Source organism: Ranitomeya variabilis, chromosome 1 (genome assembly GCF_051348905.1).
Source record: "Ranitomeya variabilis isolate aRanVar5 chromosome 1, aRanVar5.hap1, whole genome shotgun sequence".
NCBI lineage: Eukaryota > Metazoa > Chordata > Amphibia > Anura > Dendrobatidae > Ranitomeya > Ranitomeya variabilis.
Genome location: NC_135232.1, coordinates 860,974,460 through 861,002,145, shown reverse-complemented (window position 1 = coordinate 861,002,145; position 27,686 = coordinate 860,974,460). Strand labels below are relative to the sequence as shown.

Genomic DNA, 27,686 nt, shown 5'->3' with positions numbered 1-27,686 from the left:
AGTATGCTCATCAGATTACAGTTTAGATTTAGTTCATTGCAATTATAAAGAGAAAAATGACTTCCAAAAAAATCACAACCAAGATTCACAAATAATTATGGTCAGAATCTTACAATTTTGGCATGATCTGGTCAAAGTCACTAAAAGAAATTACATTGTAGTTTGGCTAATTAGAAACAAAAATAAAGGCAGCTATAGAACTACGCTTCAAGTTTTAGGTTCTACTAACTTCCTATTAGCAGAATTATAGTCTCTGTTATCATTGCATTTTAACTTTATTTTTGCTTCATGTGCCTAAAGTCTCCCAAATTATGTGCCAAATATAAAATACTGGCATTGCCCTGTTTTAATGGCTTTTAGCAAAGTCAAGCAGACTTTTCTCAAGAGGCAGAAAATAAGTTTTGCAACATATACAAGTCTGGCTAATGACAAAGGAACATGCTACACATAAGGCTTATAAGGCTGCTTCAAACCTTTTAGTGCCTGTGCCATATGCATTTCCTCACACAAAATCCAAATAGATGCCTTAAACTCAGTGTAAGCACTCATTCACATGTCCATTTTCCTCATACGCGTGCTATTCGTTCTTTTCATGGATACTCTAGTACCTTCAACAGTCCAAAGGGCTATTCACACGTGGGAGTAATACATGCAAAATCATAGAGACATGTCAGATCTAGTGGATCAAACTCTGAATGAAAGTCTATGGGTCTGTGAAAAACAGCAGTCAAATGTATGTTTTTCACTGACTGATAGAAGAAGGTGGATAAACTTTTTTGAACCTCAAGAGTGAAAAAAACTGAAGATCTGACCAATCTTTGAGGAAACACTTATGACACTCTGATTAACATATGATGAAACTCTAATGACAATCACTGATGAAACGTGATCCATTATTCTAATACGTGAAAAACACTGACGTGAATGTGGCCTGACCTTTAGACTTCAGTCTTTATATAATAAGTGCTTTATCACTAAACATTGCCCATAACTGAAATATATATTTTTATTTTTGCAGTAATGCAAGAAAAAAGACTTAAACAGTGCAGTGATAAATATTATACTATCTGAGGGCTATGTAAGCCTAAATTACATATTAATTAAAAAAAGTGTACAAAATTAATTTATTATTGAATCAAATTCCATTTTGTTGCTTTTATATTTAAATTTTCTCTCATATTGAAATAAGCTGAGTTGAATCTTTGATTAAAATGTATTTTATGATTTCCTGTTTCTATCTGCCTATTTTGTTTAATTTATTTAATAAATTGGAAAAACTGCAATTGAAAAATGTGTTATCATTTGTTGTATGTGTAGAGTGAAAAGGAAAATACAGTATATACTCGAGTATAAGCCGAGATTTTCAGCCCAAAAAATGGGCTGAAAGTGCACCTCTCAGCTTATACTTGAGTCATGGTCAGCCGGTGAGGGGGAGCGACGACGGTCACATACTCACATGCTCCTGGTGCTCCTGACGTGGTCCCTGCTTGTCCCATGGTCTCTGGCGCTGGCAGCTTCTTCCCCTGTTCAGCGGTCACGTGTTACCGCTCATTAAAGTAATGAATATGGACTCCACTATCATAGGGGTAGAGCCGCATATTCATTACTGTAATGAGCGGTACCAGTGACCGCTGAACAGAGGAAAAAGCTGCCACACCCGGAGACCATCTGTCCGGGAGAAGCTGCCAGGGACCGCGCCGGGAGCAGGTGAGTATTTCATATTCACCTTGCCTCATTCCACCGCCACCCCGTCTTCCGCATCCTCTGCAGTGACTGTTCAGGTCAGAGGGCGCGATGACATATTAGTGTGCGCGCTGCCCTCTGCCTGAACAGTCACTGCGAAGAGACGGGATGGAGAGGAGCAGCGGGCAGCGACGAGAGGTGAGTATGTCAATTTTTTATTGCAGCTGCAGCATTAATGTGGCACATTGTTATATGAAGCATACATGGGGCCATAATGAAATGTATGGAGCATTATATGTGGCACATTGTTATATGGAGCATCTATGGGGCCATAATGAATTGCATGAATCAGTATATTATGGCACATTGTTATATGGAGCATCTATGGGGCCATAATGAACTGCATGGAGCATTACATGTGGCACATTGTTATATGGAGCATCTATGGGGCCATATTTAACTGTATGGAGCATTATATGTGGCACATTGTTATATGGAGCATCTTATGGGGCCATAATGAACTGTATGGAGCATTATTTGAGGCACATTGTTATATGGAGCATCTTATGGGGCCATAATGAACTGCATGGAGCATTTTATGTTGCACATTGTTATATGGAGCATCTTATGGGGCCATAATGAACTGTATGGAGCATTATATGCGGCACATTGTTATATGGAGCATCTTATGTGGCCATAATGAACTGTATGGAGCATTATTTGTAGCACAATTTTATATGGAGCATATTATGGGGCAATAATCAGCATTTGTGCAGCATTACAAGGGCTAAATATTCATATGGAGCATCTTATGGGGCCATAATCAGCATTTGTGTAGCATTATATGGGGCATATTTTAATATGGAGCATCTTATGGGGCCATCATAAATTTTATGGAGCATATATGTGTCGTATTTTGTATGGAGCATCTTATGGGGCCCATCATGAACTGTATGGAGCATTTTATGGGGCTCCTGATTCAATATGGATATTCAAAAACACTTAAAATACTGATGTCTCAATTAATTTTACTTTTATTGGTATCGATTTGTATTTTTGACATTTACCGGTAGCTGCTGCATTTTCCACCCTAGGCTTATACTCGAGTCAATAAGTTTTCCCAGTTTTTTGTTGCAAAATTAGGGGGGTCGGCTTATACTTGGGTCAGCTTATACTCGAGTATATATGGTAAGTATAATAAAAAAGAAAGTAAAAAGTATTGAAAATGGATGAGATGTTTACACACTGATATTAGTCCAGGTTTATTAGCTGTACTCAAGTTCTCTGGACATGATTGGCAGTCACTATACTGTCTGTGTTTTCACAGTTGGAACTCCCAAGCTGAATATCATAGTTCAATTACAGATCCGGTCCAAATTTGGGGACCCACAATAGGAAAAGGCTAAACTAGGTAATATATTGATAAATATGCACACATTTAAAAAAAATAATATATTAATCTGGTCTTTAAATTATCAATTTGAAATATATTTTGTTCACTTAAGATAATTTGTATGCATGAATAGATATAATAACAGAATATAGGGAAAACATTAGCAAGTAACAAAGATGAGTAAAATTCAACACTCATTTAATTGCTAGTTTACTCATCTTATCTTTACAGTCACATAGAGATTTCATATCAACATTGATAAACCACATCACCTCTCTATTATGTGTGACGGATGTCTGAAATTATTCAATAAAATGAAATGTTAATTTATATGATTAACTTTTGTTCTCACTTACTGTACATTATGTGTCATAATTGTCAATTAGACTATTATTCCTTTGTTCATACAGCATTTATCTGATAAAGGTCCAAGTAGGACCGCAACATTATAATCGAATGGACTGTTTTGGACATCAATAAAACTATCACAATTTCATCTAATTTCCTTTTGAGTGCCAAATTTTACTTTTTTAATTATTAATATCTTAAATACTACAAAGCATCTGTCACTTTTTAACTTAAATGTTGCATGCAGTCATCAAATTATTCTTAAAGAGGCCATTTGTTTTTACACAGCATTTCTCATGCGTAATTGCTTGCAGTATACACACTGCCAATAGTTAAAGCTGTTGTCCGACAAATATTGTACATTTTAAACGTTTAAAGTTCTTGGAATAAAAAATAAGTTCAGCAAATGGATTTGGAACTTATTTGTGTGAGGTAAAACATTTCTTTCTGTGAGGTAAAACATTTTTCTGATTTTTTTAAACAGGTCAATAAATGTTTTACCCTGCAAAAAGCAACAGCTGCTATCCCATGTTGTCCTGCCTGTATTTTCTCTTTTGCATCCTCCCCTGACGAGGAGCTATGGTATGATCAGACCATGTTCCTGCACAGTCAGAAACAGCCATTACACAGTTCATGGCAAGGGCTAATTACTAGGAATATCTCAGCACAGAAAAATGTTTTAATCCATCCAATTGTAGAACTTACTTATTCCAAGATCTGTTTATTAAATTGTACTACGTTCATAGGGCAATCCTTTTAAGTGTCACAATAAACAATATTTGAAAATACACATTAAAGGACCCTATGATACAATGTGTAACAATTATGTTTAGTTTAATATTATCCATGAAACAGTTGGATTTTACTATATACACAGGGTTTCTGTTAGACTCCCTGTCATGCAATACATTTAGTCTTTTTCTGCCTCAGGCTCTGTCAGTCAATGCTATCTATGGTATGCTTTTTATTAAAGAGTTCAATTGTTTCATAAAATTTGTTAAAAAAAAGCATCCCAAGAAATAATCCAGTGGAAAAATTCAAAATAATTAATGTATTTAACTTTTTTTCTGATTAATTTACCCAGAAAATAATGATTTATAGAGTAAAAAATGTTTTCAAAATTTGGAGGGTTCAAAAAAATACATACAAAATTTAAGTTGATTTAAAAGGATATGGTCAGGTCCAGATTCATTATGCAAGTAACAGCAGAGCATGTTGAAGGTGATAATTGGCATTCAGAGCATGTGTTTGTCACAGCTAGCAGTCATCAGTGAAAGGAGAAAACAATTTAATAATCGCCCCATGTCTTGCTCTTTTCCAACCATTGGGGAAGTGCCAAGCATTTGGGCAATCTTTGTCCTGACCTCTTCCTTTCTCCACCACTCTTGTGTTAAGGATCTTCCAGCATACAGGGTTCTCTTTTTCTACCTAAAGGCTTGTTTCGTGCATGACAGGTTGTATTATTACTTCCATTTCCATTTGGACTTTCCTCATTCATGGAATCTCTCAGTCCTGTGATACATGCTTATATTGCTGATTTGCCTGGTCTTTGTTAAAGGGTCTCTGGAGTGAGTGGCTTACAATCACACCCATATCAGAGTAGTTGTGTATAGTACTACCTCACTAAGTATCATGCTATATCCTGTATTAAAGAGCTATGTGTGAGGCTTTATCTTTAATATAGAGAAAGGAGGGGTAGGTTCTTGAATTATCATGGGCTTATTGTTATGGTCTGTTTTTAATTTGTTTTAATATTTGTAGTGGTGTGTGTTTAAATAAAACAAATATCTTTTTGTGACTTATCTATTGTGATCCATGTGTTTGTGCATGTCTCCTATTCTCTCTACTCTCAGTGCTAAGCACTAGCAGTCACAGCTGTTTTCCAATCATGCCTAATGTTCAATTGACCGATGTCCTGCTCAGCACATGGACAGACTAAGCGGGATGTCAATGTTCTAAAACGCAGAAATGGCTGGAGAACAGCCATGACTGCTCAGTGCTATCCCCTCCCCAATGGATGGAAAGATTATAGATTATAAAATAGGTTTTTCATTTCATCAATGATGGCTACCTGTAATAAACATGTGCTGTGGATGCTAATTACCACTTCTGCTATTGTTTTTATAAAGAATCTGGACCTGACAGATTTTCTATACATTTCTTTTAGTTAAACCCCAAGTTCTAGATGGTAAACTCTACAGTGGTCTCAATATTTTTTTTTCCCAAAGAAGCTAAAAGATGTCTGGTAGTGGCTTACTCTACTTTTGACTTGGAGAACACATGCATGCTTCAATTAACTGTAAAAAAGCATATGGTGGGGATAAGAATTGGGATAGATAACAGTCAGTCCAGCTTTAAGACCCCTATACACATTAGATAGCTGACAACTGAACATTTATTTGGTTGACAACTATCACTTCTGACTCCCCCATCAGCAGGTTGCTACCATGTTTTCTATGAAGGATCCATTGCCAAACTCCTCTAACAACAGTTTATCTCGCAGTCACACAAAAGAAACAGACATTGAAATTTCAACATTTGGATCATTCTCTCTACCAACATCATCTGTGGGGTAAAGTCGGGAGGTCCTTGAATACACTAGACTGTTGGCTGATCCATCAATATCGAAAGATTCATCCAATTTAGTCTCTTTATGGAGTCCTTTAGAAAACACACAGTTTAGTCCAATATGCTAGCTAAGCCAGCTTTAAAAAATACTGTCAGACTTTGTGTACACAGCACAGCAATATAAACTACCTGTGGGCTTAGCCATACGTGGACATAGGCAACAAATGTAATGAAATAGGATGCTCTGTTAAAATTTAAAATAAAATAAAACATGTACATTATTTTTCCCCACAAAGAATGCATAAAAAGAGACACTAAGAATTCTAAATATTTCTTGCATTTAATAATTTTTTTAACCTTGTTAAAGTTAAAGCATTGTTCCTTATAAAGCATAATTTGTCCATTGCTGTATTTTGGTTTAGCTATACCCACCTTCCCCTGGTCCATTGTTCGGTCTCCAATGCTGTTCCCAATAGGTGTCATTGCCTGAGGCACTGAAGTCAACATGACAGAGCAATGGCTAATGAGTGAACTCAATAGCTCAGGACCAGGTGTTTTATTCACATTGGAATGTCCTGCTGAGTGCCCACTGATTGGTTGTCATGCTGTCAAGCCAATGCTCCATGCCAGGACCAGTCACAGAGACTTGCTCGTGGACCTCGGTAAAGTGAGTGCAGTATGTTTTTTTTTTTTAAATCAAAATGGAGCAAGGGACAAATTATATTTGGAAAAGAACAACCTATGTAATAAAGTAATATTATTACATACAATATTAAGATATATATCTTCTCCTATATAACACATATAGGTGAAATGTTGAAAAAAAACTGTATGTAAAATACATTTTCACCACTATGTATATATATATTTTTTAAAGCACTGAAATAAAAGATTGAAAACATAAAATTTTGCCTCCTACCTTCCTGGACAGCAACAAAAGGATTACTACCATCAACAAATTTTTCAGTAAATGTGATTTTTTCAGTTTGCAAAATATCTTCATTTAAATTCAGGTCATCAACTGCCATGCGAAATACTTCATAATCTTTTCTAGCGGAGTCATCAAAAATTGCCCCTGAAAAAGAGTAAAAGATGCATTTAGTAGAGATACAAAGAGAGAGGTAAGCAGAGCAGCAAAAAAAATTGTGATGGTTAAATGCAATTTCAAGGCAAAACTTTACTGCTTTAACATATAAATATGCAAGACATGACACCAGTAGTTATAAATGGTCATCTTTGAAACTAAATAAGGCATGGAGTTTGTTTTCATATGAATGTTGCATAGTTGTAAGCTTTCTGCCACTATAAAAGTTGATGCTATGTAATGTGTCAGGTATAATAGGTCTTTTTGTACCTTATTCTGTACAAAAAGCTTTTTAGTTGATGTACCATAATGAATGGTTCTGACTATGCATAATCCAGCTAAAATGAAGCATATCTAGGATGACACAGCAGTTAGGAGTAGCTGTCCATGAGAGGAGCCACTGGAAATCAGTAAGGACTATTCAAATGTATAATGCTTTTTTCTTCTTTTTGCTAATCATGCATAGTACTGCGAGTAGTATGGTCTGCTTCTCATACAAAAAATATTATGGCTTTTTTGGACTACAAAGGTAATAAATAATTACAGAAATGTGAATCAATTCCATGCAAATAGAATTTGAGTAAAATTTTATGAGTAAAGATTTATGAAATTCTCAGGTCCCACCAAATTTGGAAAATTTGTTTTTTAATTTGTGCAAATTGCCCCAAAAAATGCTTGGCACCAATTTTCACATTGCAGAAGATTGCATAAGAGACAAAAAGCACGCAAGGTTTCAGTAGGTAAACTTCAAGTGTGAGAGACAGATTCTAAAAAAAATCCAGAGAATCACATTGTATGATTTTTACATAATTAATTTACATTTGCATCTTATTGTCTTAATATATACTTACCTTCTAATGTCTTCACATCCTGTTCAGATCCCAGAATTCCAAGCAGAGAAAGTTCACTGCCCGCTATATTGAGACACCCAAGTGATGGGTGTCTCAATATGGAAACTGTTGGTGGTACCAGCCTCTTGTGCTGTGCCACCAGCAGAATGTCGTAGGCACCACACACACACACTGTATACGCCGTACGCAAAACACACACACACTGTATACGCCGAGAGAGTGGATAGGTGAGTGAGCACATAGCGGGAGAGATTCTCAAAGCTGCAAAGCCTGCCCTCATCACGCCATTACTGCCCTCCCAATGATATCGCATCGGGCCTCCATCCAGTATGAAATAAGTATTAAGTGTATCTATGTCAAAATTACAGACCTTTCCATTCTATGTAGGTGAGAAAACATGCAAAATTGGCAGTGTATGAAATACTCATTTTCCCCACTGTAGCTGACATTTGAACTCCTGCATTTGAATTAGAATTACATTTTTTTTTAATTCTCAATGGACTAGAATGTAGGAGCAAGCTGCAGAAAAAAAATATGAAATAAATGTCTGTCAGCGACAGTGTGTTTGCTTGTCACAAGAGGCTGTACTTGTGAAAGGGGAAAGAATTGTTTTATAAAAATAAATCTAACCCTTTTTGAAAATGAGGGAGTAATTATGGTTGAGAAAAATGTTAAAAGTTATAAATAGTGTTGTACAAATATATTGTAAAAGAAAAAGTTAAAATAGCAATTAATGTGGTAATATTAAATAAAAAAAATGCATACCACAGCCAATAGTATAAGAGACACAAGCACCGGAACTGCCACCTCCCCTGGCATCAGTTGTCCAGACAGTAGTATTACCAGGCCACGATTGATCTTCTTTTCCTCTGGCACGTGTATTAGTGGGGAATAAGAGAAGGTTGTTTTGGAATGCATGGGTCATACCTCTAACAGCAACACTGTCAGTTTGAGTCAGTCTTTTGACACTACTAAACCTGGGCTTGTGTTAGAGAGCTTGAAAGGGGATGAATATAGTCCTAGGAGACCTTACAGTACAAACAACAATAGGGTGGGCACCACCAATACAATAGGAGATCAACCCAAAGCATATAAAGTTGGCACAAGTGAAAACAAAGAAAATATATACAAAACTGGAGATCTTTCAAACATAGATTTTTCTTTCTCATTAACCCCTTAACCCCCGGAGCTTTTTTCAATTTTGCGTGTTCGTTTTTTGCTCCCCTTCTTCCCATAACTTTTTTATTTTTCTGTCAATATGGCCATGTGAGGGCTTGTTGTTTGCAGGACAAGTTGTACTTTTGAATGACACCATTGGTTTTACCATGTAATGTACTAGAAAAACGGAAAAAAACTCCAAGTGCGGTGAAATTGCAAAAAAAAGTGCGATCCCCCATTTGTTTTTCTTTTGGCTTTTTTATTAGGTTTACTAAATGTCAAAAATGAACAGCCACTATGATTTTCCAGGTCATTTTGAGTTAATAGACACCAAACATGTCAAGGTTCTTTTTTATCTAAGTGGTGAAAAAAAATTCCAAATGTTGTAAAAAAAAGAAAATTGGCAATTTTCCGACACCCTTAGCGTCTCCAGTTTTCATAATCTCAGATTGGGTGAGTGCTTATTTTTTGCATGCCAAGCAGACATTTTTATTGATACCATTTTGCTGAAGATACGATCTTTGATTGCCCGTCATTGCATTTTAATGCAATGTCGCAGCGACCAAAAAAATGTAATTCTGGCATTTTGACTTTTTTCTCCCTACGTCGCTTAGCGATCAGGTTAATCCTTTTTTATTGATAGATCGGGCGATTCTGAATGCGGCAATACCAAATATGTGTATGTTTGATTTTATTTTTATTGTTTTTTTTAATTTGAATGGAGCGAAAGGGGGGTGATTTGAACGTTTATATTTTTTAATTTTTTTACATTTTTAAAACATTTTTTTTACTTTTGTCTTGCTTCAATAGTCTCCATAGGAGTCAAGAAGCTGCCACAACCCTATTGGCTCTGCTACATAGAGGCGATGTTCAGATTGCCTCAATATAGTAGAATTGCTCACTTGCTATAAGCGCCGACCACTGCGTTGCGCTCACAGCAAGTTAGCACTCACAACAACCATAGAGGTCTCCAGGAGACCTCAGGTTGTCATGCTAACACATCGGTGACCCGTGATCATGTAATGAGTGTCACAGGTGTGCATATTTCTGGCGCGATTGCCGGAAGCGTGATAAAAATGCCACTTTCAGAGTTTGACAGCGGCATTTAACTGGTTAATAGCCACGGATGGATCGCGATTCCCCCCGCTGCAATTGCGGGCATATGTCAGCTCTTCAAAACAGCTGACATGTCCCCGGAAAGATGTGGGCTCATGGCTGGAGCCCACACCAAAGAGAGGGTGTCCGACATCGGCATAAATGTACGCCCGATGTCGCTAAGGGGTTAACTGCAGCCTTGAAAGGATTGATAAGAAAAGGCCATTCAAAAATTTTGGGGAAATTCACAAGGAGTGGTCTGCTTCTGAAGTCATTGCTTCAAGGGCCACAATGTGTTCAGGACATGGGCTACAAGTGTTGCATTCTTTGTGTCAAGCTACTCATGAACAATAGACAACGACAGAAGCGTCTTGCATGGGCCAAGGAGAAAAAGAACTGGACTGTTGCTCAGTGGTCCAAGGTATTTTCAGATGAAAGTAAATATTGAATTTAATTTGAAAATCAATGTCCCATAGTCTGGAGGAAGAGTGGAGAGGCACACACTCCAAGTTGCTTGAGGTCTAGTGTGAAGTTTACACAATCAGTGATAGTTTGGGGAGCAATGTCATCGGCTTGTGTAGGTCGACTGTGTTTTATCAAGACCAAGTCAGCACAGCCATCTACCAGGAAATTTTAGAGCACTTAATGCTTCCCTCTGCCGACAAGCTTTTTGGAGATAGAAATTTCCTTCTCCAACAGGACTTGGCACCTGTTCACACTGCCAAAGTACCAATACATGGTTTAAAAGCAACAGTATCACTGTGCTTGATTGGCCATCAAACTCACCTGACCTTAACTTCATAGAGAATCTATGGGGTATTGTCAAGAGGAGAATGAGAGACACCAAACCCAACAATGCAGACAAACTGAAGGCTGCTATCAAAGCAACCTGGGCTTTCATAACACCTCAGCAGTGTCACAGGCTGATCACCTCTATGCCATGTTGCATTGATGCAGTAATTGATGGAAATGGAGACCTGACCGAGTATTGAGTGTAGTTACCAATAGTGCTGAGCGATACCTTCCGATATTCAAAAGTATCGGTATCGGATTGGATCAGCCGATATCCAAAAAATATCGGATATCGCCGATACTGATACCTGATACCAATACAAGTCAATGGGACACAAATATCGGAAAGTATCCTGGATGGTTCCCAGGGTCTGAAGGAGAGGAAACTCTCCTTCAGGCCCTGGGATCCATATTCATGTAAAAAATTAAGAATAAAAATTAAAAATATGGATATACTCACCCCTCCGACGGACCCTGGACCTTAGCAGTGCAACCGGCAGCCTCCGTTCCTAAGAATGCAGTGAGTGAAGGACCTTCAATGACATCACGGTCACGTGAGCGGTCACATGAGCGGTCACACGACCAATCACAAGACCGCAACGTCATCGCAGGTCCTGTACACTCACTGCATTCTTAGGAACTGAGGCTGCCGGTTGCATCGCTAAGGTCCAGGGTCCGTCGGAGCGGTGAGTATATCCATATTTTTTATTTGTATTCTTTATTTTTACATGGATATGGATCCCAGGGCCTGAAGGAGAGTTTCCTCTCCTCCAGACCCTGGGAACCATACACTGGGAACTTCCGATTCCGATTTCCGATATCACAAAAATATCGGAACTCGGTATCGGCATTCCGATACCGCAAATATCGGCTGATATCCGATACTTGCGGTATCGGAATGCTCAACACTAGTTACCAAACATACTTTTCAGTAGGCCAACATTTCAGATTTTAAAATCATTTTCCAGCTGGTGTTATAAAGTATTCTAATTTACTGAGATAATGACTTTTGGTTTTAATTTGCTGTAAGCCATAATCATCAACAATAACAGATATAAACACTAGAAATAGATAATCCTGTTTTTAGTGACTCTTTATAATATATAAGATTCACTTTTTGTTTTGAAGAACTGAGATAAGTTAACTTTTTGATGATATTCTAATTTAGTGAGAATCATAAACAGACCAATTAAAAACAATTAAAAAATGCCCTTAGGCCACATAATTATCATTGCCCCTTCACTCCCCTGCAGAGATATGAGTGGGTTTACTTCCCCTCTCTAACTTCATTAATAATGCAAGATCTGTAATAGCTCACATTATGTGATGGCTTAATGTGTCTAAGCTCTTGCTTGTTCTGTGTAACTGCTTGAACATAGGGCTTACTGCTTCCCTATGTATGATATTTATCTTCATCTCTAGAAAGGATTAAGTTAACTCAGGCAATGTAATATGATGATTCTATTGGATTTATTGTTTTTGCTTCAAATACTTAGGGCACTTTGGCTTGTTTGATACTCAATTTGAGAGGTAATATAATTATCTACAGGGAGGACCATATATGGGGATAAACCTGGGTAGGCCATTTATATTGATACACCTAAATAAAATGGGAATGGTTGGTGATATCAACTTTCTGTTTGTGGCACATTAGTACATGGGAGGGGGGAAACATTTCAAGATGAGTGGTGGCCATTTTGTATTTGGCCATTTGGATGTATCTTTATAAATGGCCCACCCAGGTGTATCCATATAAATGGCCCACCCTGTATATGAGCATTTGATTATGCACTTGCACTTTATCTCTACATGTTGTGTATTATGAACGTTATTTATGGCTATGTTTTTTGAACAATTCCTTGGGATAGTCTGCATCTTCCATTTATCTGATGGTATATAGTTCTTACTAAATTTGCGAGCCTGTCTAATAATCAGGGTATTCCACCACTTTGCATACGCCTTTTAATTGCTAGTTTTGGTATACCACGGCTCTTTATTAATGGGTTAGTGGTTACAATTAAGTGGCCTAATGGCATTTTTTTATAGTTTTTAATTTGTCTGTTGTCCTTATATTTGTCATGTGTTAATACAAAATAATTTTTCAATTTTTGAGACATTCCCAGTTTTGCATATCTTTTCTTTGTTTTCACGAGACCTAAAGGTACTGTCACACAGTGCCATTTTGATCGCTATGACGGCACGATCCGTGACGTCGCAGCGATCGTATGATTATCGCTCCAGCGTCGTAGACTGCGGTCACACGTTGCAATCACGGCGCTGGAGCGATGCCGAAGTCCCCGGGTAACCAGGGTAAACATTGGGTTACTAAGCGCAGGGCCGCGCTTAGTAACCCGATGTTTACCCTGGTTACCAGCGTAAACGTAAAAAAAACAAACAGTACATACTTACATTCCGGTGTCTGTCCCCCGGCGTCTCAGCTTCTCTGCACTGTGAGCGCCGGCCAGCCAGAAAGCGAGCACAGCGGTGACGTCTGACGTCACCGCTCTGCTTTCCGGCCGCTGTGCTTACACAGTGCAGAGAAGCTGAGACGCCGGGGACAGACACCGGAATGTGAGTATGTACTGTTTGGTTTTTTTACGTTTACGCTGGTAACCAGGGTAAACATCGGGTTACTAAGCTCGGCCCTGCGCTTAGTTACCCGATGTTTACCCTGGTTACAAGCGAACACATCGCTGGATCGCTGTCACACACAACGATCCAGCGATGTCAGCGGGTGATCAAGCGATGAAAGAAAGTTCCAAACGATCTGCTATGACGTACGATTCTCAGCAGGGTCCCTGATCGCTGCTGCGTGTCAGACACTGCGATATCGTAACGATATCGCTAGAACGTCACGAATCGTACCGTCGTAGCGATCAAAATTGCACTGTGTGACAGTACCCTTACTGTGTTGCATACAAGTGTAGCAAATAGTTGAGAAGACAGAGAAAGATTTCAGAAGGATCTAGATAAGCTGGAACAATGGGCAGTGACTAATAGAATGGTATTTAAGAGGAATGGGGGATATATATACCAGGATAAGGGACAAAATACATGATGGCGGATTTATACATATATATATATATATATATATATATATATATATATATATATAAATTTTCAGTTTGCCTGATTTTTCTGTTTATAGGTATATTTTTGAGTAAAATGTAAATTGCTCTTTTATTTTATAAACTACTGACAACATGTCTTTGAATTCCAAGCATTACATTTTGTATTTATTTTCAGAAAATAAGAAATGGTCAAAAAAACAAAAACATGCAGTGCTTGCTGACCTCAAATAATGCTATGAAAACAAGTTTATAACCATTTAGAAACAACAATACTAATGTTTTAACTCAGGAAGAATTCAGAAATCAATATTTTGTGGAATAACCATGATTTTTAATCACAGCTTTCACGCGTCGTGACATGCTTTCCACCAGTCTTTCACACTGCTTTGGGGTGACCTTATGCCACTCCTGGTACAAAAATTTAAGCAGTTCCTCCTTGTTTGAAGGCTTGTGACTATCCATCTTCCTCTTGATTACATTCCAGAGGTTTTCAATGGGGTTCAGGTCTGGAGATTGGGCTGACCATGACAGGGATTTGATGTGGAGGTCCTTCATCCACACTTTGATTGACCTAGCTATGTATGTGGCATGGCGCATTGTCATTCTGGAAAAAACAGTCCCCAGAGTTGGGGAACAATGCCTGAGCAGAAAGAATCAACTGTTTTTCCAGGATAACCATGCATGCGGCTTGATTCATACATCCTTCACAAAGATTAACCTGCCCAATTCCAGCCTTGCTGAAGCATCCCCAGATCATCACCGATCCTCCACCAAATTTCACAGTGGGTACAAGACACTGTGGCTTGTACGCCTCTCCAGGTCTCCGTCTAACCATTAGATGACAAGGTGTTGGGCAAAGCAGAAAATTAGACTCATCAGAGAATATTACCTTACTCCAGTCCTCTATGGTTCAATCCTTATGGTCTTTGGCAAACTTCAGCCTGGCTCTCCTTTGCTTCTCATTGATGAAGGGCTTTTTTCTACCTTTACATGACTTGAGCCCTGCCTCTAGGAGCCTGTTACGAACTGTTCTTGCTGTGCACCTCACCCCAGATGCCAATTGCCATTCCTTTTTTAGGTCACTTGATGTAATCCTTACGGTTGCTGAGTGACATTCAAATAGATGACGGTCTTCCTGGTCATTGGAGAGTCGTTTTTGCCCTCTGCCAGTCTGTAACTGTAACACCCTTGTGCTAGGTGCTTCCCAATACCCTGTCCAAAACACTGGCAAATATGCCTTCTCTGCACCTAATCGTGAACATTCTGTCTTACAATCATCTGGCACTTCCAAATCCTTGTCCCAGCCCAGCGTTCAGCTTTCTCTACCCCAGGCCTTAGAATGAAAAATAAATTTCCCAGTCACCCACCCACAGGCCCAAATGCTAAATGAGCACATTTCTGGCTGCTTGCCATGGAAATATTGCCATGTAGGCTAGTAGACACGGTGGATTTTCTCTGACTCATGGTGGCAATGGTCCCTTGGTTCTCGTTCCCCAACCGTCACTTTTTCTCCTGGTGTGGAGTCCCCACCTTGTACCAGCACATGTCCAGGAACATCACCTGTGCCCTTAACAATGCACTTACTGGCAGTGACCGACATGCGCACAAAGGCTCATGAGCAGGGACAGTACATTTCACTGGGTGAACATTTTGGAGGCTGGTGCCAAGTCACATCCTAGCTCGATGCATGTGCTCCCAACGCCGAGGATTGCTGGCCCTACTTCTTTCAGGGTTTCTTCCACCTTCTACAGCAGTTCATGCACCTCCTCCTGCTCCTCGTTATCCTCCTTCTCCGATATGGTATCTTAGAGAACGTTGTTCACAACAGTCGAAAGCTTGAATCTCTGCAGCACTGCCTCAAACCATGGCAGAGTTACCCCTTCACGGCGCATGCCATTTTAATTTTTGTGTTTCTGTTTTTTGCTCCACTGTTTCCCAGAACTATAACTTTTTTATATATTTTTATATTTTTATATTTTATATGACCATGTGAGGGTTTACTTTTGTGGGACGAGTTGTAATTTTGAACGTCACCATTAATTTTATTGTATAGTGTACTGAAAAACGGGAAAAAAATTCCAAATGTGGTGAAATTACAAAAAAGTGCAATTCCAAAAGTGTTTTTTTTTTTTTACCATGTTCACCAAATGCTAAAACTGACCTGCTATTATGATTCTCCAGGTCATTACAGTTTGTAGATACCAAACATTTATAGATTGTTTTTTATTTAAGTGGTGAAAAAAATCTAAAATTTGTTAAAAATAAAAAAAAGAATTGCACCATTTTCCAAAACCCATAGCATTTCCATTTTTCTTGATCTTGGACTGGGTGAGGGCTTATTTTTTACACACTGAGCAGGTGTCTTTATTGATACCATTTTGGTGTAGAAACAATCTAGAGGGACGCCAACCCTGTGTCCTTGGTTTAGAGTTCTGTGACCAAACACTAGCATTCACTCTATGGTATTGCGGCCCTGTGATGCAACAGGGTTCACCTCCTTACTCACAGGGTGAAGCTAACCCATGTGTGTGCACATTATACCGCACCTTAAATCTTCCTTAAAATTATTTGGCACGTTCTGCCAGCCCTAACAGTATGTCTGAGAAATGGAAGCCTAAAAAAATTAAAAGCTTTTTAGCACTTTTATAGATCACAGAAACTTACACCACAATACCGAATAGTGTATGTCTGAGAAATATAGCCCAGAAAAATGTTTCAATGGTTTTTTGATGTGTTTTATAATACAAAAAAGAACCTCAAATCATGTAATAATAGATGGATCAAAATATATTCAATGTTTTAAGCCCCCGCAAAAAACCTGCAGCTATATATTTGCCTACGGACTGCACAAGCCTAATCTCATTCTATAGACTGGATACTGTCACTCTTCCTTCCCCTGCGATGCTCTCTCCCTCCTTAGGCTAAATACAGATTGTATGTGCTGCAAAAGATTAGTCCTCAGAAGGGCTGTTAGTAAGATGGCTCAGCACTGGCATTACTCACACTTCCGAGCACCGTGATACTAGAGTGATAAACAAGTATCATCGAGCATGTTCTGCACTTCAATCATATCTTGATATCTTGACATGTACAAACTGTTAAATACCATTTATTTGACAACATATTGTACTTAAAATTTATTTAATTAAGTTTATTTGAAGAACCAATGTTTGTGTAAAGGATATAAAAAAACTGCCAATAGTATCAATGCTTAATTTTTTTTTAAAAACCTCTTATTATCAAAGTATTCTCAATACAATTCCTACATAACATTTTTGTCAAATTCTAAAAGGAATAATATAATAATATTTAGAATAGCTACACCACTGTAAACATAGCCTTCAACATGTTTGTAGTGAAAAGGTAGATTATAGACATAATAGATCAAGACCTTTAAAGAGTATGACAGATTAATAGGACAGAAAAATGACATGTGAGTAAGCTGCCAAGGTTTTTGGGCTACACTTAGCTCAAGAAAGAAGGTAATTGTAACCTACATTAACATCTGTCATGGTGATGAATAGTATGGATTTAAAAAAAAAAACACAGTAAAAAAGTAACAAGGTCTCTTTTTCTACATCAAATACATTTATCATAATAATCTCTTTAAATTATAAGTGTATTTAAAATACAAATAAATTTTAAAAAAGAGATCCGTAAGGTAACGAGTTTCGTTGCAGAGAACAGTTAGATATCAGTTATAATACATGATTCTTTATAGATTAAAGTTTTCTGAATCCCAAGCTAAAGTTGAAACCAGAAGTTTACATACACTATATAAAAAGACAAATATGCATGTTTTTCTTAATATTTGAAATTAAATCAGAATAAACCTTTCCTGTTTTAGGTCAATAAGGATTACCATAATTGTTAATATTTGCCAAATGTCAGAATAATGAGAGAGAGAAATAGAATGTTTTAAGGCATTTTCAATTAATTTGAAATCACTAAAATATGTACTATTTCCTAGTTTGTTTTATTTTCTTTGCTTTTTTAGCTTGTTCTTGTTTAATAATTCCAATGCAAACTTCAAAAATAGTATTTCAAGTAAACTTACGATACATCAAAATATTGATAAGCTGCATATCTCAATTTATATTTATTTACATTCTTGGTATGAGTATATTTAGATACAAGGAGCAGAACTATTATCACAAACCCTTAAAAATATTTAGTTATTGTGCAGTTTTAAATAGCTACAATTGGTCACCACAAGGTATTTGTAATTTTTGTTTTTCTCTTGGGCTTTGAATGTGAAATAGTCTCAGTGTGAACGCGCAACTACATAGTGCACATATACCATAAATGTAAGGTTATACACATGGGAAGAAGGAATCAATATCACCATTACACACTGAACGGGAAACCACTGGGTAAATCTGACAGGGAGAAGGACTTGGGGATCCTAGTTAATGATAAACTTACCTGGAGCAGCCAGTGCCAGGCAGCAGCTGCCAAGGCAAACAGGATCATGGGGTGCATTAAAAGAGGTCTGGATACACATGATGAGAGCATTATACTGCCTCTGTACAAATCCCTAGTTAGACCACACATGGAGTACTGTGTCCAGTTTTGGGCACCGGTGCTCAGGAAGGATATAATGGAACTAGAGAGAGTACAAAGGAGGGCAACAAAATTAATAAAGGGGATGGGAGAACTACAATACCCAGATAGATTAGCGAAATTAGGATTATTTAGTCTAGAAAAATGACGACTGAGGGGCGATCTAATAACCATGTATAAGTATATAAGGGGACAATACAAATATCTCGCTGAGGATCTGTTTATACCAAGGAAGGTGATGGGCACAAGGAAGCATTCTTTGCGTCTGGAGGAGAGAAGGTTTTTCCACCAACATAGAAGAGGATTCTTTACTGTTAGGGCAGTGAGAATCTGGAAATGCTTGCCTGAGGAGGTGGTGATGGCGAACTCAGTCGAGGGGTTCAAGAGAGGCCCGGATGTCTTCCTGGAGCAGAACAATATTGTATCATACAATTATTAGGTTCTGTAAAAGGACGTAGATCTGTGGATTTATTATGATGGAATATAGGCTGAACTTGATGGACAAATGTCTTTTTTCGGCCTTACTAACTATGTTACTATGTTACTATGCTACCAAGTTATGCTCTGGCTCATTTCTTTGGTTTTGCTGTAGTTTTTTAACTTTATACAAAGTAGGGCTCACCTTTTTGAGCTTGTCATTTCAACTAAATATCTTCCCATGGACAGGTTTCTGAACTTTCAATACTGTATCCTGCTCTGCCTTTATCTATATTGAGATCTATATTCATTTCCACTCAAGTAAATTCACTCATTCCTACTTGATACCTATAGGAATATATATTTTTAGAACATTTATTGTCAAATTACTGTGTTTTCTCTTTTTACATCATAATGACAACACAAAACATCCAAATGACCTTGATCAAAAGTTTACATACCACATTTCTTAATACCATGTATTGCCCCGTTTAACATCAATGACAGATTGAAGTCTTTTGTGGTAGTTATGGATGAGGTTCTTTATTTTCTCAGATGGTAAAGCTGCCCACTCTTCTCCTGTAAATTCCTGGGCTGTCTAGCATAAACTGTGCGCATGAGACCTCCCCAGAGTGGCTCAATGATATTGAGGTCAGGAGACTGAAATGGCCACTCCAGAACCTTCACTTAGCTGTAGCCAATGACAAGTCGACTTGGCCTTGTGTTTTAGATCGTTGTCATGTTGGAACGTTCAAGTACGTCCCATTCGCAGCTTTCGGGCTGATGATTGCAAATTTACCTCCAGTATTTGCTGATAACGTGCTGCATTCATCTTTCCTTCAACTTTGACCAAGTTTCCTGTACCTTTGTAGCTCACACACCCCAAAACATCAGCGTGCCTTCTTATTGTTAATCTTGAAACAGCCACACCATTAGTTTTCAGAGAGTCCAGTATTTCAGCTTCTGTTATTTGTGGGTTTTTCTTTGCATTTCGAACAATTTTCCTGGAAGCTGTCGCCAAAATTTTTGTTGGTCCATCTGACAGTGGTTTTGTTTTTACAGAGCCCCTGATTTTCAATTTGTTAGGCTACTTTCACACTAGCATCTTTAGACGCACGTTGCAATGCGTCGTTTTGGAGAAAAAAAGCATCCTGCAAAGTTGCCCGCAGGATGTGTTTTTTCTCCATAGACTTTCATTAACGACGCATTGCGACAGATTGAAACACGTCGCATCCGTTGTGCGAAAGATGCGTCGTGTTTTGGCGGACCGTCGGCACAAAAAAACGTTCCATGTAACTTTTTTGTGCGTCGAGTCCGCCATTTTTGACTGCACATGTGCGGCCGAAACTCCACCCCTCCTCCCCAGAACTCACAATGGGCAGCGGATGCGTTGTAAAACTGCATCCGCTGCCCACGTTGTGCTACATTAACACACTGTCCGTCAGTACGTTGGGCCGACGGTTTGCGACGACCCGTATCGACGGACTAGTGTGAAAGTAGCCTTAATCACAGTTTGACTGGCATTATCAATTCCTTGAATCTCTTTCCTGTTTTTTACAGTTCAACTACCTTTTCCCACAGATCCATTGAGAATTCTTATGCTTTCCCCATGACTCACAATCCAGAAATGTCAGTGGCTGAATGAAAGATGCAAGAGTCTGTCTGGACCCCACAAACTCAATTAGCTTTTATGTACACACACTGATTACAAGCAAAAAGATCAGAAGTGACAATGTTACCTTTAGTAGCCATTCAAACCCATTTGTGTCAACTTCTGTGCATGTTATTAGGCCAAAATCACCAGTGTATGTAAACTTTTGATAAGGGTAATTTTATACATATGAAATAGATAGCTATAAAGAAGAAAAGCTGGCAATTCAGCAGCCGTGTAGTGTTAAAACACAACAGGGGCTGTTAGGTGTCGAGTTCCCACAGCTGCGCAGAGGGAATCTCGAACCATGTCCTCTGTGGTCTCCCATTCTTCCCCAGCTGCAGTGGAGACTGCTCAGCAGAGATGTTAGTCCCGGCATCTGGCCCAAGCTGATACTGTGCATCTGGTTACATAAGCCATCCCAGGTTCAGCCTTTGTAACCAGCATTTATCAGTGGCGAGCAGACATTCCAGGGACTAAGTCCGGCTTTTTGTCTACTGAGCATGCCCGTGGAATGACCTCTCATGGAGGTCGAAGGTCACATGCTCAGGTCCCGCGGCGGCTCTGATTTGACCACTGAGAAAGTCCAGGAAGTCTACATCTATAAAAGGCTCACATGACCACTCGGCCATGCGCTATTATATACCTAAGTGGGGTGTGTGAGCTTGTGTGTTTGTATCTGGTGAATGCTCCTTAATGTTCCCCTTCCCTCCAGTTGTTGTTTGAGCATCAGGGTGAGTGGAGCTAAGATACAGCACCAGTCAGTGGCTAAGCCTCCGCCACACACTAGGTCAGCATCAGTAGCGGCATTTACTTTCCTTTAGTAGTTCGCAGTTGCGTCCGCATTAACTATTTGAGCACAATTCCTTTGTCAGAGTAGGGTGGGAATTCATGCTTGAACCCAGCATCTGTCTCGGGGTATCCTCAGGCGCGGGCTCAAAAGCCACTGAGTGATGGAGCGGGTTCAATCACCAGTGCAGTGGGGATAAGCTTTAGGGATCCCACTAGCTCCTACTCTGCTGCACCCTGTGTGCACCCCTAACAGGGTACAGCATTCTATTGTGCTCTGCGTCTCTTTGAAGCAACAGGGTTCGCATCTGTTCATACTGGGTGACATTAAGCCCTGTGTACTTTGGTGTAATACTGCCATAGAGTGCCGCCATTACTCATCAGCAGGTACCATCTCTTCACGGTGGACCCCAGGCTCCCAGGCTGCAAACGCACCTTATTTCCATACTTATGTTTATTTGGTGCATTCCACCAGTCCTAACACAGACTGACAGAATAGAATAAAATTCTAATACATATAGAATAGGCAGATATATAGATGTCAGCGACAAATACAATTAGTACAATGTGTGTGCAGCTTATTGTACATATATTTAATTAATAAAATATTATTTATCTGAAAAAATGGTGTGGGTTCCCACATAATTTTCTTAACCAGTGTTAGGGCTGGCGGAACTCACCGAGTAAATATAGAGATGCTATTTGGTGCGTTCGCAACCCTGGGTCCACCGTGCAGGAGAGAACCTGCTGCTGGCAAATGGCGGCCCTATATGGAGGTAGAAGTGAACTCTGTTACTTCACAGAGTTGCCTAAAGAAAGTACTGTGTCCTGTTAACCTCACAGGAGTACACAGCGACTGCTGAGCAGATAGCAGTTGGTGGTTACGCAATCATACAATCTCCTCACTGGTATTCTAGGGGCTTATTTCAGCCGGGGCCCTGAATCCATATACACAATCTCCTCACCGGAGGTCCCGGTATTCTAGGGGCTTATTTCAGCCGGGTTCCTGAACACATACAAACGTAACCACACTGGCGCAAAGCACATAACTTAGATTTGATACTAGCGCATGGCCATGCGGCCATGCAAACCTTTTATAGCTGCAGCAAGTACAGGACCTTCCAAGAAGGACCAATGAGAGGCTTCCACAGAGCCTGAGCACCTTCAGGACCTTCCTGGAGAACCAATGGGTTTTGCTGCAGTATCCAAGCATGTGATCCTCGATCTCCAAAGAGAGATCTTACCCTGGGCATGCTCAGAAGGAGAAAAGCAGGACCTAGTCCCAAAAGCATCTGCTCGCCACTGCCCAGCACTGGCTTCAATGGCAGAAGCTGGAAAAGCAGCAGTAACCCTTTGCACAGAGTCAGACTGAGTGAGACGCTGGGACCGACGTCTCCGCTGAGCAGGCTCCACTGTGGCAGGAGAAGAATGGGGGACCGCAGCGGAGATGGCCTGAGATTCCCCCTGTGCAGAGGAGGGAACTCGACCCCTAACATTAACCCCCCTAGGACCCCCCTCCTTGGACTTCGCTACACTCGAAGGCAGCAATGAGCTGCGGAGCCCGAATGTGCTCAGCAGGCTCCCAGGACCTGTCCTCAGGACCATAATCCTTCCAGTCCACCAAATAAAATGTTTTGCCTCGTACCACCTTGCACCCCAAAATAGTGTTCACCTCGTAATGGTCCGTAGACAAACCCGATGTCCCAGCAGATGACTCGGAAAACCGGGACATGTATACGGGTTTCAAGAGGGACACATGAAAGGTGTCGGTGATACCCAGGCATTGCGGAAGGGCTAAACGGTGGACCACAGGGTTAACCTGTTCGAGGACCTTGAAAGGACCTAAGTAGCGAGGTGCAAACTTAGTGGACTCAACTCGCAGCCTGATGTTATGGGCGGAGAGCGACACCAAGTCGCCAGGAGCAAAGGTCGGAGCGGGGCGCCGATGTGCATCAGTGGAAGACCTCATTCTCTCCTTGGAGGCATGAATGGCATCCTGAGTGTGGTCCCAAATATCCCGTGCCTCCACAGCCTAGTCTGCCACCCTGGAGTCGGCAGAAGACACAGGCAGGGCTGCCACTAGAAATTTTGGGGCCCCATAGAGGCAAAATTTTCGGGGCCCCTTAAGACTCTGCCCAGGCTCCACCCCAGCCCCGCCTCCAACCCCTGAACTGTCCACAGCACCACCACTGTCTCTTGGAAAAACTCCACTTCTCACCAATCACACATTAACAGTTCCCATCACCAGATCACACACATAGCCAGCAGATTTTGTTTTTTTAATCTGCCACGATGACAAGGTAGACTCTTTTGGCCGGGCCCTACTCTACTCTAACTTATTAAACATTTGTTAAAATATGCAATACAATTTAGGTATATTTTTATTTATTTTTCAATTTTTCAAATGACCAATAATACCACATACAAGGGACAAATACCACAACACCATGACCAGACACCACATTATCACCACATAGTGACCTATAATACTATCTACAAGGAATAAATACTGCCACACCATGTGCAGACCACATATTACCACCACAGTGACCAAATAATATCGCATACAAGGGACAAATAACACCGCAGCATGTACAGACCACATATTACCACCACATGGTGACCAACTACATACAAGGAACAAATACCAACACAACATGACCAGACCACATATTACCACCACATAGTGACCATATAATAGCACATACAAGGAACAAATACCGCCACACCATGGCTGGACAACATATTACCACCACATTGTGACTGAATAGTACAATACTGATCATTAATAAAAAAATACTATCACCATAAGTGCCATTATACATAGGAGATCTGTACTTAGTATGCAGTGTCTGTGTACAGGTAATACAGTGGTCACCGGTGCCATTATACACAGGAGCTCTATATATAGTGTCAGTGTACAGGTAATACAGGGATCTCCAGTGACATTATACACAGGAGCTCTATATATAGTGTCAGTGTACATGTAATACAGTGATCACTAGTGACATTATACACAGGAGCTCTGTGTATAGTGTCAGTTTACAGGTAATACAGTGATCACCAGTGACATTATACACAGGAGCTCTGTATATAGTGTATAGTGTACAGATAATATAGTGATCACCAGTGACATTATACACAGGAGCTCTGTATACAGTATATAGTGTATGGTGTCAGTGTACAGCTAACATACTGACTCACCAGTGACATCTCTAGCTGAAGTCCTTCATCATTGCATTTCTTTTTAATCCAGCGCAGACCGTCATCACTTCTTTCAGCCAGGACTTCGCTCTGCATAAAATAACAGTTATCTAGAGCACCGCTTCCAGAGCAAATTCCCCACTTTTTCCTTTCTTCTACACTACACATCTGAATACAGACATTCACCCACCATTAATATATACTGTAATTGGTTATTATGCAACCCACCATTCCAAATATAAATTATAATACGCCACTGTGCCCCCACTATCTGTACATAGCCACTTTCCCCATTTAATATATAAATTAATTAGCACCTGTACTCTTTCCCCCAATTTATTTCCAGTCACTTTATCCTCAACGATCCCACTATGTACCTCCGGCTCTAACCCTAACTCCGATTCATTATAGTTACATGCCCCTTCTGCCTCAATTCATTGTCATGTCTTCTCTCTCTCCCTCCCTCTATTCATTATCAACTGCTCTTCCCCACCCTCAAAATTCATTATTTGCTCTCTCCACCTTCAATACACTATTGGCTCTCCCCACCCCACCTTCAATTCAATTGCTGTCCACCGTCCCTCACACTCACTTGATGTGCAGTCCCCATCACCCCCACTTCATCATTTGCAGTCCACCTTACTTCATCATTTAGTCCCCTATCCCCCTTCACTTCATCTGCAGTCCCCCTTACTTTATCATCTGCAGCCCCCTATCATTTCATCATGTGCAGTACCCCCTCAAACATAATTCATCATCTGCAGTCTCCATCACTCCCACATCATCATTTGCAGTCCCCATCACTTGCAATCCCCATCACCATCACCTCATCATTTTCAGTCCACATCACCCCCACATCATCATTTGCAGTCCCCATCACCCCCACTTCATCATTTTCAGTCCCCTATCATTTCATCATGTGCAGTACCCCCTCAAACACACTTCATCATTTGCAGCCCCCTATCATTTCATCATGGGCAGTGCCCCCTCAAGCACACTTCATCATCTGCAGCCCCCTATCATTTCATCATGCGCAGTGCCCCCTCAAACACACTTCATCATCTGCAGACCCCTATCATTTCATCATGCGCAGTGCCCCCTCAAGCACACTTTATCATCTGCAGCCCCCTATCATTTCATCATGTGCAGTGCCCCCTCAAGCACACTTCATCATCTGCAGCCCCCTATCATTTCATCATCTGCAGCCCCCTATCATTTCATCATCTGCAGCCCCCTATCATTTCATCATCTGCAGCCTCCTATCATTTCATCATCTGCAGTCCCCCCTCAAACACACTCCATCATCTGCAGTCTCACTCCCCCATACCTCACCCATTTAAAAAAACAAAAATAAAAATGTTTTTTATACTTACCTCAGTCATTCCGGGGCGTCTAGTGTTTCCAGCAGTGAATCAGCAGCTAGAATGTATGGGCTGCTGAGAGGACCTGACAGCAGCTCCTACATTCTAGCACATTCACTACTGAGACTGCTAGAATGTATGGGCTGTAGTCAGGACCTGCAGGGAGCCCATACATTCTAGCTACAGCCGAGCAGGTCAGCAGGAGCTGCGCAGCCGACTAGGTAAGATGGCTGTGCACAGCTCCAAGAAGGCTCCTGGTAGAAGCACAACAGTGGGGCCCCGGATCTGCAGGCCCCTCTGTGTACTGCTCTGTCCAGCATAACATGTAGGCTGAAGATATGTTTTATGAACAACACTGCCAAGGCCCGTGCAGAAGGTAGCTGTGGAAGTGGCACCAAATGCACCATTTTAGAAAAATGATCAGTGATAACCCAAATGATGGTACAGCCATGAGACTTGGGCAAACCCACCACAAAGTCCATCCCGACCATTTCCCAGGGCCTGTCTGCCACTGGCAAGGGATAGAGTAACCAAGCTGGCTGTTGTCGAGGAGACTTATTTTTGGCACAGGAGACACACGCCCGAATATAATCTCCGATGTCACGGACCATATGTGGCCACCAGTACGTTCTCGCCAGCAGCTCAGATGTCTTCTTTGTCCCAAAGTGTCCACCCACCCTGGACGAATGAGCCCAGGAGAGAACCTCCGGTCGCAAATTAATGGATACAAAAGTCGTGCCTGGAGGTACACACTCTAGCGAAACCTGAGCTACGGTTCTCAGGCTCTCAGAAGGGACAATAAGCCGAGGCTCCCCTTCCTCCTCCTCAGATGACACAACGGAGTGAGAGAGGGCGTTATCACAAATGTTCTTCTCCCCGGTGAGATAATAGAGGGTGCAGTGGAACCGGGAGAAGAACAAGGACCATCTGTCCTGACAAGAATTTAGCCGCTGGGCTGTTTGTAAATATACCAAATTTTTGTGGTCCGTGAAGACTTGAAAGGGAAAGGGAGCCCCCTCCAAAAGATGTCTCCACTCCAAGAAAGCCAACTTCATTGCTAGCAACTCCCTGTCCCCGATGGAATAATTCCTCTCCGCTGGTGTGAAGGTCTTGGAGAAGAACCAAGGATGCTTCCGACCTTGAGCATCCTTTTGTAAGAGGACTGCTCCTGCACCAACGGATGAGGCATCCACCTCCATTATAAACGGCTTATCAACATCGGGACGATGTAGGATGGGAGTGCTAGCAAAATGAGACTTAATAGAAGAGAAGGCCCTGGAGACCTCTTCAGACCACAATTTGGGATTTGCTCCCTTCTTGGTGAGGGCTACCAAGGGAGCTACCAAAGTTGAGAAGTGGGGAATGAACTGGCGATAGTAATTAATGAACCCCAAAAAACGCTGCACCGCGTTAAGAGAATGGGGTTCTTGCCAGTCCATCACAGCCTGTAGTTTGGCAGGATCCATAGCCAATCCCTGTGCGGAGATGATATAGCCCAGGAAAGGTAAAGACTCCTGCTCAAACATACACTTCTCCAACTTGCATAGAGGGAATTTGTCCGTAAGAGGTCGAAGACTCTGCCAACATCTCTCCGGTGGGAGTCAATATCTGGAGAGAAGATGAGAATATCATCCAGATAGACTATGACCGAGGTGGAG

The 27,686-nt window shown here is 40.6% G+C and overlaps 1 protein-coding gene across 2 annotated transcripts in view; it reads right to left on the bottom strand.

Annotated features, from left to right (window-relative positions):
* Positions 1-27,686, bottom strand: part of GRID2 (glutamate ionotropic receptor delta type subunit 2) — a 1,941,594-nt gene that overhangs the window by 1,663,966 nt on the left and 249,942 nt on the right. For both annotated transcript variants that reach the window (XM_077277244.1, XM_077277251.1), the window contains exon 2: positions 6,912-7,067. In XM_077277244.1, coding sequence (XP_077133359.1) covers positions 6,912-7,067 — 156 coding nt within the window. The remainder of the gene's footprint in view (positions 1-6,911; positions 7,068-27,686) is intronic.